This window comes from Etheostoma spectabile, chromosome 5, assembly GCF_008692095.1.
Source record: "Etheostoma spectabile isolate EspeVRDwgs_2016 chromosome 5, UIUC_Espe_1.0, whole genome shotgun sequence".
Classification (NCBI taxonomy): domain Eukaryota; kingdom Metazoa; phylum Chordata; class Actinopteri; order Perciformes; family Percidae; genus Etheostoma; species Etheostoma spectabile.
In genome coordinates, this window is record NC_045737.1 from 34,398,643 (window position 1) to 34,414,359 (window position 15,717).

Here is a 15,717-nt window from a genome sequence, read left to right on the forward strand (position 1 = left end):
CCACTACAGGCTTAATACACTTGGTTAATGCTGTCCAAAAATAGCACTGTTTCATGATTTAGACTCCTGCAATTGTTATCCCATGTGGCCTGACAGCAGAGACATGCAATTTGAGGAGTAAACAAACAAGTTAACTTAGCAGTTGGTTAGCAATGTTGGTTAATGTTCACTAACTAACTAGTTACATGTAACAGCATTACCTAATTTTTAATTACGTAACTGTAATCAGATTCAGAATCAGCTTTATTTGCCAGGTATGAGGACACATACGAGGAATTTGTCTTTGGAGCATCGTTACTCACACTGTGCTTACACATACAAAACAACCAAAACAAAAATATACACACTAATATATACACAATATATACATACTTGAAACACGATCCATAACTTACTGGAGGAAAAATGTGTTCTCAAATTACAGTTACCTAGGAAAATGTTCATGATGACATTGGGGGTTACATCAGAATATTTTCTGTAAAAGCTACGCTGGGCACCTGAGTTGCTCAAAATGATATAATAATTATAAAGTACACTTCTTGAGTAAATTTACTTAATAGCTTTCCACCACTGCTACTGAAAAAGCAAAGGTAGCACTCCGCTTTAAAGTCTAAGCTGTCCTATTGAAATAAAGACCTAAAATGCTCAAATAATAATAATCTTGAATAAAAGCTATGTTATATCTTGGATAGAATTAATTTGGTTGCTTTGCATGTTTTTCACGTGCACGTGCTCTGGTTTCTTGGCATTTCTTTAAACTAATCACACTAGTCGTCTTGGGCGGGACACGACGACGGGACCTCTGCAAAACAGCCTTGGGAAGGAACTTGTTTTGGAGGAATGTGCACGTTCAACAGAAAAATCAAATTGGACATATAGTCTAGCTAGCTGTTTGGGTTTACCCTGCAGAGACCTGAGGACCAGGTAACCATAGTCCTCAGATTGGACAGATAGTCTAGCTAGCTGTCTGGATTTACCCTGCAGAGATCTGAGGACCAGGTAACCATAGTCCTCAGATTGGACAGATAGCTAGCTAGCTGTCTGGATTTCCCTGCAGAGATCTGAGGACCAGGTACCATAGTCCTCAGATTGGACAGATAGTCTAGCTAGCTGTCTGGATTTACCCTGCAGAGACCTGAGGACCAGGTAACCATAGTCCTCAGATTGGACAGATAGTCTAGCTCGGCTGTCCTGGATTTACCCTGCAGAGACCTGAGGACCAGGTAACCATAGTCCTCAGAAATCCACTTACACAAGGAAAGCGTAAGGTGTGGGACATCCAGCACAAAAAAGAGGGGCATCCGGCCGAATTTCTGGAGGTACCTGAACAATCCCAGAAGTGGAACGTTGCCGATATACTGTAGATTTAACCCTAGATGACACCGTAGCTTGAGCTTGTCAGTTATGGCAGAGGTTACTAAAGTCTGCACAACTACATCTGTCTAAAAATAACTCTGACCGACAAGAGAAAGTGTCACTTGGTGTTGGTTTGAACAGCAGCTCTTTGGTGTTAAGTAATGCTTGATCCCAAATCTGTCTTGTGATTGGTTGCACACACTTTAAGTCTCTTTTTGGCAGCATCATGTGGTTTTTTTTTTTGTTTTGTTATCAAGGGTAGACCTGTCACAACGCTCTGGAAAGATGCCTGGATGGCATGTAGGGATTGGGCAGGAAATTGAAGCGGCACAAGCCCAGAACATCCCCGCTAATCCTGTTGTAAATAGCATGATGGGACGAATTGAAAGTGGTCAAATATTTGATAAATATTTGTGCTGAAGTAAATGTTTTTTGGGTCTCAGCTTAAAGTAAATCCCTCTGTAAGTTAAATCCCAGCTGCTCTGGCTCTCCGTGGAGCAGTGTCAGAAAGCTTTATTCTGGAGGCTGAATGATGAAGGCCGGGGCTCGGAGCCAAGCTGGCCTCGGGGTCACAGTCCCAGGACAGAAAGATTTGTCTTCTTAAAGTGCCGACAACTGGACTCTATTTGTTTTTTTTTTTCTCCAAAGTGCAGGACTTTGACACCAGAGCATGGGGTTTTGTGTTCCATGTGTGATTAGCTTTAAGACACAAAAATATCTTGGTTAAAGGGGAACTCTGTCTCACATGTTATTCCTATGACAGTCTGAAAATATCAGTAAACATGAACAATTCTCCCCCAAAACCAAAAACTAGAGTGCTAAAACTTAAGTTAGTGATCTCATTAGGTATAAACCGCTCCATAGACAATGAATTGGGACTGAGGGTATGGCACTGAGAGCACCCAGGGCGATGGTCTGTGTATATGGATACCTTTTCCGTTAATCTGAACTGTATCTGTGGAGATCTTATCCAAGCCTATCATCAATATTGTGTAAATAAAAAAAAAAAAGATTTATCTTAAACAGTTTGCTATCAAATAACAAATAACATTTACAGTAAATAGTTTGGTGGCCCACCCTGCAGCAACTCTCAGGAAGATCCGTTGCATTAGATTATGCCTAATTTGCATATTTAAACATTAGAATTTCAGAAAACTTATTATCTTAAGCTAAGTAATCAACTGGGGATGTTTTATGGGGATTTCTGTAAGTTAAAACATGTTCCTCTATTCCCTTGTGTCTCCCCTTACAATTCCTATGGTTTTTGTATTGCCACCTTATGAAATATTGGTCCCACAATTTAGTATAAAATCTTTATAATTAGACGGCACTATTTGTCAGTGTCTGGTGCATGGTTGGAGGAGATTAGTCACTACCTTGTAGAGACACCAAGCAATACAAAAAAAGTCTCCAAAGGCAGCTGAAGAATGACATCTGATTTTCAGGGCCACTGCTTTTTTGTCAGGTTTAATCTGTCAAACACTGGAGTAGTCTTCGTTAGCCCCACACCGCCTCCAGCACTGCTCATGAAGTCCTCCTCCCCATTACTGTGCTGCAGCTCTGGAGCAACACTTACAAGTCATTCCCTGTGAAGTCTTACTTTTGCGGACTGGGTTGATTCGGATTCTCTTCACTGCAGTTCCCCATAGTTTCAGGAATTTTCTAGACTTAACAAAAAAGACAGCAAATGATACTGAGCCACTGTCATCTTTCAATTCCCGAGAGCTGCAAATTCTGCGCGTTGTGTCCTCGCTGTAAATTGACAGACAAAGACTTCCGACTTACGAAGGTTTAAGCAAAGTTTAGACAGGAAAAATAGAACTTGTTGTATAAAACAAAGTGAATGATAAGAATTACAACGGTTTCATGCCGACACACAGGGAATGGGGGCTGGCCCGTCCATGTGCTATTCTGCGTTTTTGATGTATATTGTTTATTGTCTAATAACTTTGGAGCATTATGCAAAGATAAGCATGTTTGGGAAAGCCAAGCTGTTCTATTCAGTTCACTGGAAACCCCTCTGGGTGATTGCCTGAGCACTATTATGCCACATGTTGGTGAGGGCAGTGGGAATGTAAATTTTTCATTACGTAGACTTGTGCCCACTGAAGCTTAATAACAAGATCTGCTCTTTGTCCTCCTCTTGGCCGTTTGAGAGGCTTTGTGTTGGCCCACTTCTTCTGGCTGGATTACATTACCGACTGTACCTGTGGTTTCTGATGTGTAACGTCCCTAAGTACAAACACAGTGCAGCAACAAAACACACACACAGATGCGGAAAAAAAGTAGTGCTCACAGAGGAAACTCAGACGTACGTGATTTTTAAATGATCTTGAAATAACGACCTTGGTTTTCTCGTTATCAGGAAATAATGATCAAATCAAGATACAATAACCTTCTATAGAGATGATAAAACAATTTGGATCTTGACATTAGATCAGCAGATATCTCTGCCAGACACTGACCTTTAGATATTAAAGCTGCAGCTGCAACCAAACCACATGTACCATAATGTTTAAGTGATTGACAGTGAGCCTGTGGTAGTCTATTGTGACCAATTTACGGATTCAGGACACCGCAATAATAGAGTCAGGGATTCATAATGATTCATAATGATTCATAATGTGCCTGTTTGTCTGTGGGAGAGAGCACTTACTGTAGTTAGATTACAAATGTATCATTTTCTGGCAGAGATTGAATTATGTCTCATAATTATCACACCAGAGTCTGACAAAGGTTTTTTTATGATACATCGCAAGAAGACAAAATAATCATGATCACTGAATAACCATTTTTGTGATTTTGTGATCAATACATAATTGTTAGATCACAAGGGAGAACACACTAAAACATCAAAAGACTTCTCCGTGGCCACATATTTTAACTGCTAACGATAAAACGTATTAATATATATATATACATATTTTTTGTCAATGTTTTGGATATTATTGATGCCGTCTCTGGTCTGTGTGCATTTTATGGTCGTAAATGACATGTGGACAGTGCACTCTTGGCAGTTAATATACAAAAAACCAATTGAGCGCATAATATTGTCCTAACATAAATGGATGGCTGTGCCATTAAACATAAATTCAGCAGTGGCTGTAGAGTAAGTTATTAGGTAAACTTGAACTGGTAAACAAATAGCAACTAAAATGATTTTACAAAGAACTGTATATAAACAAATGATGTATACATTTTTCATTTTGTTACGTCTTATGAATGGCCTTTGCAAAACTCAAAAATCTTACGTACGCAATATTTATATAACAAAGAATAGCAGCAAATCCTCACATTAAAGAAGCTGGAATCAGCACATTATTGTCTCCATGGTTTGATAAATGACCTTTAAATGTGTAGCTGATTACAGACACAGACGCAAACAATGGGAGGGCGTAGGGACGAGGCATCTAAGAACCCTGGCTGGAAATAAAGCCGGGACATTGCAATGATATTTTATGCAAAAATAAACCAATAGGCCATGCGTATACCATATTTAGTTATTCTTTGTTTTTCAAGCTGTCTTGGAGCCATCACATCAACAATTTTCTTTTATAATTTTTTCCAGCTGTGCGAAGTTTGTGCTATTCTTTGTAGTGCGGAGTTTAGGGAGGAATCGTGCAGTGAATGTCTTGTTTTATATTGTGTCTATATATTTATGAAAAGTTTGGGGTCACTTAGACATTTCCATTGCACTCCATTATAGACACAATACCCGCTGAGATCAGTTGCATTGTTTTTTTTAACCAGGGCAGCAGTTTTCAGATTACAATATGTGCATAATTGCAAAAGGGTTCTCCAATGTTTTGATGTGAGTTAGTAAGCAGAATGGGCTTTTAGAACAGTTTAGTTTGCTGATCATGAGCAATGTAGATATTGCGTTAAAGATCAGCTGGTGTTCTGTCAAAAATGAAGTGGAATGGAAATGTGTGTGTGTGTGTGTGTGTGTGTGTGTGTGTCTGTGTGTCTGTGTGTGTATATATATTAGTATATATATATATATATATATATATATATGTGTGTGTATATTAGTATGTGTATATTAGTATGTATTCCACTCAACGGACTGCATTTTATTGTCATTGCACATGTACAATGACAATAAAGACCATTCTACAAGAACGCCACACTTAACATATATCTAGCGTACTCGTTGCCCCTTGCCATCTCCTCACTATTACGTTTGATGGTGTCTTAGCGTTATTCTCAGTGGCCCTCAGAAAAAGTCGATCCAAGGTGTCTGTATGGGAATAAGGTCAGGGGTGTCCAACCAAAGCTGTGCTTCGTGTGAAGGAACAAGCCTCATCGGACTCCCCACTCAAAGCCCTTATGCTATCCAGTGTCTGTCCTGACACCGCCCGCCCCTCAGATGGACTCCTTGTTAACCCCTTTTGCAGACAACAAAAGATCTGACCCAAAACCCAGTCACCCAATCATGTCATACATCACCTTCGGGGGTCAAAGTTCATCACGGATCGCAGCACGCTGCTCTTGCCGGGGTCAGAGATTAATGTGCTTGACCACTGCTCTGTTTCTCATGACATCAGCGCAGTTCATCGTCTCACGTTAGAGATGTAGCAAGTACTCCTGATAATATCAGCTGCAGCCAACATTTTACTTTTATTATTGTATGGTGTCAACTGACCATATATTGTCAGCTAGAGCAGGGATCTTAAACCGGGGGTCAGGGACCCCTAGGTGCTCCTCAGAGTCACTGCAGGGCGGCCTCCAAATTATTGTTAATTTTTGAACGTTCTTCCAAGTATTACACTTTCTTAACATGAATTCAACATGTTATTAGCAGATATAAAGCCCCACTGATGATAGGGTCCCTGGCCTATTGGTAAGGTGGTCACTAAGGTAACCACCCCCAGATACAATTATTCCGAAGGATTCACACAAAAGTGTTTATAATTGTGCTAAGTGTATATATGTATTAAGGAAGTGAATAAATAAGCAGTTCATCTGAACTCTAACCTAGGAACAGATGAGATGTTTTCCTAAAAACCTTAGCTTTGATATAACAACTTAACATCCAATGCTCCTGTGCAATATTTATATTATTATTACATTTTTATTACTATTATCGTCGGTTTTTGCAACATTTTGTTGCTTTTTTGTCAATCTTTCCGCACACTGGTGGAAGTAAAGTCTTAAAGAGTCAGCAAAGAGTTCCTTAGTCGTCCTAGAGTTGAGCACAACAATAAAAACATTTTTTTACAACATCGCAGTCTTGCACGCATGAAACGTAGTCAACACGTCCACCATGTACCATGTGCCGTTAAAGCAGCCCTGTGGTCTCTGGGACCCTAAATAGAATATGTTTTAATGCAGCAACAAACAACTGTTTTCATTGCTGAATAATATACTGATTAATATTTCAATTGATTGATTGTTTGGTCTAAAATATGATGTATAAAATGTCTCAGACGTGCCTAAAACGTCTTTAAATGACTTATATTGTTCAAAACAGTTCAGTTTACTAAGGCAAAGAAAAGCAGCAAATACTCACAGTTGACTGTCTGAAAACTAAAAAAACAAAAACCAATCATTGATTATCAAAATAGTTCCACATTCACTTTATCCATGCAGTTTGTTTCAGTGTTGTGGATGTCAAAGACTAATATTCACTGTAAACTATGCAGTGTTGTAGGACTAAATAGATCTCAAGAGACTGAAACAACAACATGAGATTTGTTTTCCTGTTGTATAACATCGATGTCATGGAAATCAGGATTTAAGCAAGTTTGACAAAATAAAAGGTCTGGATTTGGTGAGTTGGACTTCCAGATTGCATGCAGTGAATGTTTAATGAGTTGGGACCGGGCGTACATGCAGCATCTTTAGAATACTAAACATAAGGCAATCTGACAGTCACAGCAGTGCTTTGCAAACATTATCACAGGACTAAAGAAAACTGTCCGCCTCTCTCCTCCACCACTACCTCCCTCCCTGTCTGTCCCTCTCTGCAGTTGCCCTGACCGGAGTGACTCCAGCTGCTGGGAATGAAGACGACAGCAAAACAGCAGGATCGGTGGAGACCAAGATTCCTGAGGGGGAACTGTTGCTGCAGGTCCGTATTAAAGCTGTGTTTATTGTTATCCGGTATGTTTTTATTTATGTATTTCCATGAACTTTTGAACCTATTACTCTGAAGGGTTCAATATCTGGGATTGGTTGTTGCTAACACAAACACTTCATTTCCCAAACAGCCAAACCACTGTGTTCAATATGTTCAATATGTTTTAGGGAACAGTGATTGTGTGACGGGCAACTGCACTGATCTAATTTGTGTCTGGACCGCTCCAGTGTTTTCTGTTGTTGTTGTCTTTTTTTTTTTTCTTCCTGACAAATGCCCAAAATCTATTTAGGCCAATGACAGAGGCTCAGAGGCAGCTTACCACTCAATACGTCTGGCACTGTCCGCGGAAACCTTAGTCGACTGTTTACACAAGCCAGCCTGCTGCTGAACTGGGGGCTAAACCGTGTGCAATGCAACCTTAAGAGCTCTATGTTTGGGTTAACTTATTACAAAATGATTCCTGCCTAAACATGGAATCACGATACAGAAACATGATATTTAAAGCTTGATGACTTGATTCAAAAAAACAGATTTCAGCCTGTTTATTGTACCGGGTTTATAGCAGGTTATTTAAAAAAAAAAAAAAACGTTCAAGCTCATCACCTTAAAACAAATTTCAAAAAATGTGCAAATTTTTTTTTTTTTCAACTTGGGTCATATTATCGTAGGTTCAGCCAGCATTCCTGTCAGTTATGGTCACATGTCAAAGAATTTCATTGGGGTTAATAATCATTTTCTTGCCAAGAGTTCTTTGAGAAGATCAATACCCCTCTCACGTCTGTATGCTAAACATGAAACTACAGCCAGCTGCAGGTTAGCTTAGTTTAGCATGAAAACTGTAAACGATAGCGTTTTTTGCTGCTTTTTGAACAACTTCACAACTTTCCTTCTTTACTCATCTTAGTTACCGCTGCCGTTAGAGGGCGCTGTCACTTGAACATGAATATTTGTAGTTTTGAGGGCACTTTGTGAAATGACTGGTGTCTATTGCAGGGTATTCAAAAATCTTTGGTACCACTATCAATACCGTGACTTTGATACCAGTTCCTAAACAGTTCTTTTTTTCAATACTTATTTTATAAAACAAAACGAAATGACAACTTTACATTACGTCACAAATCTTTTTATTTATTTCCCCCTACTTCGGGAGTGCCGTTTCTGTGTAACGTCATGTTCTTCCTGCATGTCTCTGCAACGTGTAATGTTAGAGCCAATCACAGACATGGAAAAATGCTGCGTGCTTATTGGCTCCCTGACTTTGATGAGATTTACTCCTTAGGTATTGAAATTGGGTATTAAAGGATGAGACATTTTTCGATCCTTGATTCTATAGAAGCAATTTGGTACTACCCAGCCCCACTAGTGTTGTTATTCTTGGTCGGACCGTCTCCTTTTGGGATGAATTGGATACACTGACCAACACCAACATGACTGTTGGACCTCACTGATGCTCTTGTGGCCGAATGGGAACCAATCTCTGCAGCCTTGTTCCAAAATCTGTTGGAAAGGGTGGAGGCTGTTACAGAAGCAGATTAATGCCCATTTTTTTGGAATGGGATGTTCAACAATCCCATATAAGCGTAATATTCCACATGTATGCATGCTTTTGGTCATGGAGTGTAGAGAGGAATAAAAGGGATAAACTATGAATACTGGGTCTGGTTTTCTATGCTATACATGTTTGTGAACCGCTGCTCCATGATGTGACAGACAACAATTGACTCAGCAAAATTTCAAACACCATCAGTAAATGACAATCTTTTGTGAAACTTAGCATTTTTCTGCTTAAAAATGGGTATATTTCACTGGACTATCAGGTCACTGTTCAGCTTTTTTAAGAAAAAGGCGTTCAACAGACCTGTTTTCCATCCCAGTGAAACCGAAAGGAAAACATTCTCTCCTGGTTCACGGCGGTTACGTGCCCTCAGCGCTGTTACTGTGGTTGGGTGGAGAGCGGGCTCGCTGGCTGCCAGATCTTTTTGGGATGTGCTGGAGTCATTGATTTTCCAGTCCAGTTCCTCCCAATGTGCATCACACTGGCATTCCAGGAGAGGAGAGGAAACAGCCTGGCCGCCGTACCCCTTCCAGGGAGGTTTTCGTTATTATGATAAGCCTACATTTCCCCAGCTTGTTAGTAATTAGAAATGAAAGCTCATTTGGAGAGAAAGCGAGTGAGCGTTCCACAGGGGGCCTCTTCCTCCTCCTCCTCCTCTTTTTCCTCCCCCTCTTGTTCCTCCTCTTCCTTTTACTAATCGTTGGGATGAGAGGGACAGTAAAGCTGTTCACAGGCTGAGGAATGCGAGCTTTACTTCTGAAGATTTATTTTCTTACGTCTGAGCCGGTTTTGTTGCTGTTCTTCACATCGGACGCTGGTGAATTATTGAGGACCAGATCAATTATTCAGACTCCGAAATTGGAGGAAACATGGCAGACTGTGTTAATTGTGCTTTTACTTTTGTAAGTCATTATTGAAAATAAACACGTTGAATTTGTCATTTTCTTACAATAACTAACTGACATCGAACTTGCTCTAACAATTTTAAAGCAAAATCTGTAAGCCATCGTTCTTACTCATGACCGCATCAAATCATTTGCAGCTGGGAGGTTAATGAGTGCACATGAGTGGACTATCTAATATTATAAAATATGGCCTCTTTTCTGACGGTTGCACAGCTCTTCACATCTCATCAAGGTCCCAGCAGTAACAGAGCATTTTGCAATTTTCCAAAAATGTAATGACGTTTGTGGGAAATTACATGGTCAACAGGTTGAACTATTTCAAGTTTAGTGCAACAAGAGTAACTGAAAAAGTGATATGAAATAGAATTTTGCATCCATTTGGTGTTTTGTCAGCCTTGACATTTGTGTGTATGTGTTTACTCGTTTACCCTGGAGGAAGTGTGGCAGATAATTGTGGCAAATCACTGTTGCATTATCAAAAATCGTCTCAAGCAGTCATCCCGGCAGCCTGTGGGCTGATTTAGAAAAGAGATGACTGTGCTTGTACAGATGTGTGTGTGTGTGTGTGTGTGTGTGTGCGGCTGTGTGACGACAGTATAAATCCTATAGTGAGTGTTTGTGTACATGTTACCGTAAAGGAGGGGAGAGGCACGTTAGTGAGTGGAAATGTCCTCTTTGAATTCTATTTTACTCAACATGCTTAACCATTTTTCTTTCTTTCTTTCTCTCTTACTTTCTTTCTTTCTTTCTTTTTTCTTTTTCCTTCCTTCCCTTCATTTTTATTCATTTGTTCCAATCCTTCATTCCTTCCTTCCTTCCTTCCTTCCTTCCTTCCTTCCTTTCTTTTTTTGCAGTGCACTCTGATATCACAACCCTGAATATCCACGCCGCAGCTGTGACTAACAAATGAAGGAAACTTGATATGATTCTTTTTTTCTTTTACAGAAATAGAAGGCATTTAATAATTCATATCAATAAAAAGGTTTTAAATGCAAAGGGTTGACCGTTGCACATAATGAATGTATGCCTATGTGCTTCCTATATCTTTGTTGACTGAGGTCCACATTTATTCTGCCTAGATGATAAAAAATGATATTTATTTTCCACAATGTTGCATTATAAAAATCCATATTTTACCGGTGGGCTCGCTTCCGTCCTGGGTTATTGTAAATTATAGAGTGTGGTCTAGGCCTATTCTATCTGTAAATTGCCTATGGAGTGATTGTCTATAAATAAAATTCAGTTCAGTTGAATCCAATTCTTCCGAACACACATAGCTGGGTGTCTCCATCTGGAAGAACGGGCATTTTTCAGGATCACTTGAAAGTCACCCCTTCATATAAAATATTTGGGTCATTCAGAGCCACAAAAAATATCACCTGCTGCAACATTACGTAGGTGAACTTTTGCCAATGACAATGTGGTTCTCTTTTGTCTTAAAGCTGTCACAGAGTGAGATGTCTCAGCTAACTGTCTGTCTGTGTGCCTCCTCTGTTTGACCCACAGGCTCTCAACGGTTTTGTCATGGTTCTCACTGCCAGTGGAACCATCTTCTACTCCTCTCACACCATCCAGGACTACTTGGGCTTCCACCAGGTATTGAATCACTACCAGTCTTTTTATATACCCCTGACTTTTAATCCTCTCCAAAACTGTAGGGTTGCTAAGTACAGAGGGTGGATTGGTGGCTGGAGAGATGCCACTTCACCTCATGGGCACTGCCAGGTGCTCTAGCAATACTGTACCCCCCAACCGCTCAGGGTGCTGGTTCAGCACTGGCAGCCCACTCACTCAGACATCGCTTTGTTTGTGCATGAATAGGTCCTGAGCATGTGTATTAGTGTGTGTGTGTGTGTGTATTTCAGAAACAATGATATAGACTCAAGTAAGTTGTAATATTTGATCCTTATTAACAAGGTATAAACACATCACGGACCATGTCATAGATCTGTTAATGTTCCTATTGAAAGTGGAGGCGATTGTTTAAGAGGAACAATTATATCGAAGTGCAAAACTTAGTGGAAAGAGAGTGATTTTTATATATACTTTTGTTTGACCGCATACATTTTTATGTACTATGTCATGAACATTTGAAACCTATGATCCACTTTCATCTGCCTTGGACTGGAACTTGCGACAGACTTCACAAAACATTGTAGTTGTTTCATCAACGTCCTTTTTTGGGATCTCATTTTTTGTATTTATTAAAGTGAGCAAGAAAAACCGACACATACAGCATGCAGATGTAGAACATTTTGCTTCACTCTCCCCGTGTTTCGTCAACATCCTCGAGGAAACTGCTAATGATACACTGAGGATCGGAAAAGTGATTGAACCTATATGTAATTGCCCAACGCGGCGTTTTACTTGCCCTGGGCCATCGGGCAAGCCCTATGGTTGAACCACGCATCTTTGACATCATTTGTATTTATTGCAGCTTTCATTTTCAGGAGCATAAACAAATCTATAGAGGCACGAATCTTATCATAAAACATCCAGAGGCTGTGTTTTACAAATGAATACAGTAGATGGGTCTGGATGGAGGGCTTGCGTGCAGTGTCTGCTGGGAGCGGCTTGGGGGTCTTGTTTGATCCGTTGATCTGCTCCTTGCTCGGTGCCGCAGAGTCAAGGGCTCACACAACAGCAAATAAAACACCTGACCTATTTATAGCTTGGCCTTTAGTGGAGACCACGAGTCCCAGCAGTGGGCTGCAGTGAACAACACATCCCTGACCCACAGCTCAACAGAGAAGCACACACTGACACCGGTTGGACAGCTGGGCGTACCTGTGCACTCGGGTTTTGAGTATATACTACAGGAAGTTTTCTCATAAGTACTGCTGGAGAAGGGCTGCACAATATGAGGAAAATGTGCAATATGCGATAATGTTGTTGAATATCGCGATAGCCATATTTCTTGCAATAAACACTAGATATTAAAATGTACTCTGTTCTGCATTTCTGCTGCTTTCAGTATTCTACTTATCAAATTGATTGTTGGATTTAAAACAAATGAAAAGGAAATCATTCTTTTATTGAACAAATTGAGCATTGAATTGGATGCACAAGGGGCCACTTAAAAAAAAAGAATTACAGTAACACATTAAAGTATTACAGATATCTCGTGTCTCTCGTGATGTGTCACAGCCTTTGATGATGTGTTAATGCGCCAGTTGACATTGCATTGGCCGAAAAGGGTTTCCTCAGGAGGGTGGCTGGTGTCTTCTTTAGAGATAGGGTCAGGTAGGTAGGCCAAAAGGAGCTAGTTGAGGTGGTTTGGGATTCTGGTAAGGATGCGTCCCTCGGGAGGTGTTCCGGTCATGGCCAGCTGGGAGGAGGCCTCGGGGAAGAACCAGGACTAGGTGGAGGGATTATATCTCCAACCTGGCCTGGGATCGCCTCGGGATCCCCCAGTCGGAGCTGGTTGATGTGGCTCGGAAAAGGGAGGTTTGGGGTCCCCTGCTGAAGCTGCTGCCCCCGTGAGCCGATTGGATGAGCGGATGAAGATGGATGGATGGATGGATGGATACAAAAAACAACAAAAAAAACACAATATTGTGCAGCCCTATGCTGGAGCCACACACACACACACACACACACACACACACACACACACACACACACACACACACACACACACTGATTGGTTGAAGCGACTAATGCTACCGCTGCAGCCGCTGCTACTATTAATCTGGCATGAGCTAATTCTCCCTCTCGGTGTTGTTTCTCAGACGGACGTCATGCACCAGAGTGTGTACGAGCTGGTCCACACGGAGGACCAGCAGGAGCTCAGGAGAAACTTGCACTGGGCTTTGAATCCTCCTCCTGCCACTGCATCTGTCATTACCCAGGACTCCCCCCAAGGTAATCACTCTCTCCACCTACATAAGACTACTATTAAGACCACATGAAAACTGAGACATCCTGGTGGGACTGAAGACAGATTTCTTAACTGAAAGCCTTGTCTGAAGGACAAGGAAGTTTTGTTTAGACGATTGTTTCTGCAATTCATTATTTTATGCAGAAATTGCTGTGAAGTTTGCAGACACATTGTGGAAATGGGTTTACTGCAAACCTTTGCAGGTATTTCTCAGGCATTAGTTGACTATTCATTCACTCATCTTTTTGCATAATCACAGGTTCATACAAGTCACTAGCAACACATTCTTACTCACAGCACACCAAAAAAAGACGCTTGCTCAGGTACCTTTGGCGTCTCTTTTAGCATCTACTCAAGCCGTTTGGCGTCATTCTGCAGCAGGTGGTTGGGACTCTTGGTCTCACTTTTTGACGCTCTGGGTCGGGACCAACGTTTAACCAAATAATCTCTAGACTGAAGATAGCTCATTTCAAGCAGCACCAATGGTATGAAACAGTACACACTTCCTGCCTCCTAAATGGGCGTGGCCTCGTTTGAAAGTGTAGCGAACGTCATGTAGACGTATGAAAAGTAATTTATTAATACTTTCCTTTTGCTAACATCAGATATTTACACAGCTAGAAGTTATATCTAGCGTTCTGCAAATGTGAGTTGACGTTGCTGTCGTCGTATCTCGCGAGAGTTTGTTCCTGAGGATTCAGGAAGAGATTGTGGGTGGGGTTTATGTTACATTCTTCACTCTTTCATGTTACTACATACAACAATGATAACCTGGACTACGACAGAATGTTTACCGTTTATTAGTCCAGAAGCATGTCTTTACAGCAGCATGGCTACCACCAACAACGGAAGCTAAAGTTACCCAGAATCCATCGGGTGTATCTGAACTATGAATCTGATAGTGGCCTAAAATAGTACTTTCAAAGTCCTCGCTATCCTTGTTGATCTTAAAGCGTAACTCTCGCCGAAATGCCACCTAGGGTCTTTTTGTGAATGTCCCCGAGTCAAACTTTCCTTTAAAAGCATAATATGGACGGAAGCGTCACATTTAAGGTTTACTGTATTCTCGTTTTCCGGTCAAATGGCCTTTTGAATGGGAGAGCTAGGGGCACTTTTACGCTAGCCTCAAAATAGTTATTTTTAAAACACTTAGAAAGTTTGACTCGGGTACATTCCCAACAAGACCCTATGTTGCGTTTTGGCAAGAATTACGCTTTAATACTACGTCATCTTGCAGCGCCATGGTCGAGCTGCTGCTTTGCCCGGAGCATCCCATGCAGCTGCTAAAGGGGGATTTTTGTGTCAGTATCCGACGCTGAGAGCCACTGACCAGGCGTCAGTATTTGAAGAGTTGGGAATGACAATGTGTTGTCACTACATCTTTATTTATACAACTTAATAACAAACTCTGCTGCATGACCTGGAAGCTAATATTAGTGTTTTGTACATGGAGTCTGGTGGCTTCAGCGAACGCAATTTTGCGGATGTTTTTATGTTTGATAAAAAGGATCTCACTCTTTAACAGAAGGTTGACCTCCTTATAAATCCTTTGCTGTTGTCAAACTGAATATTTATCTCAGAATATTTTTTTTAAAGATTGTTTTTTGGCCATTTTACGCCTTTAATGACCGGACAGCTGAAGAAGTGAAAGGGGAGAGAGAGGGGAACAACATGCAGCAAAGGGCCGGAGGGTCAGAGTCGAACCCCGGGCCCGCTGCGCCAAGGAGCAAACCCCTACACATGGACGCCCGCTCCTCCAACCGAACCGTCAGGGCACCCGCGAAAAAGCACTTTTGTGAACATGAATACAAGCTGCACAGTTGCCCTACTAACTTACATTACATCTTGTTTTGCTGCTGCCAACTCCAGAAATCTTGCTTGATACTGGACCATTGTCAAAGATTGTTGTTTCCATCAGTCACTTAGACACAACAACATA

At 41.0% G+C, this 15,717-nt stretch overlaps 1 protein-coding gene across 2 annotated transcripts in view; it reads left to right on the forward strand.

Moving 5' to 3' along the window:
• The window catches only part of LOC116688970 (aryl hydrocarbon receptor), a 53,316-nt gene that overhangs the window by 26,006 nt on the left and 11,593 nt on the right, over window positions 1-15,717 (forward strand). For both annotated transcript variants that reach the window (XM_032515207.1, XM_032515206.1), the window contains 3 exons: window positions 7,329-7,429; window positions 11,405-11,494; window positions 13,630-13,762. In XM_032515207.1, coding sequence (XP_032371098.1) covers window positions 7,329-7,429; window positions 11,405-11,494; window positions 13,630-13,762 — 324 coding nt within the window. The remainder of the gene's footprint in view (window positions 1-7,328; window positions 7,430-11,404; window positions 11,495-13,629; window positions 13,763-15,717) is intronic.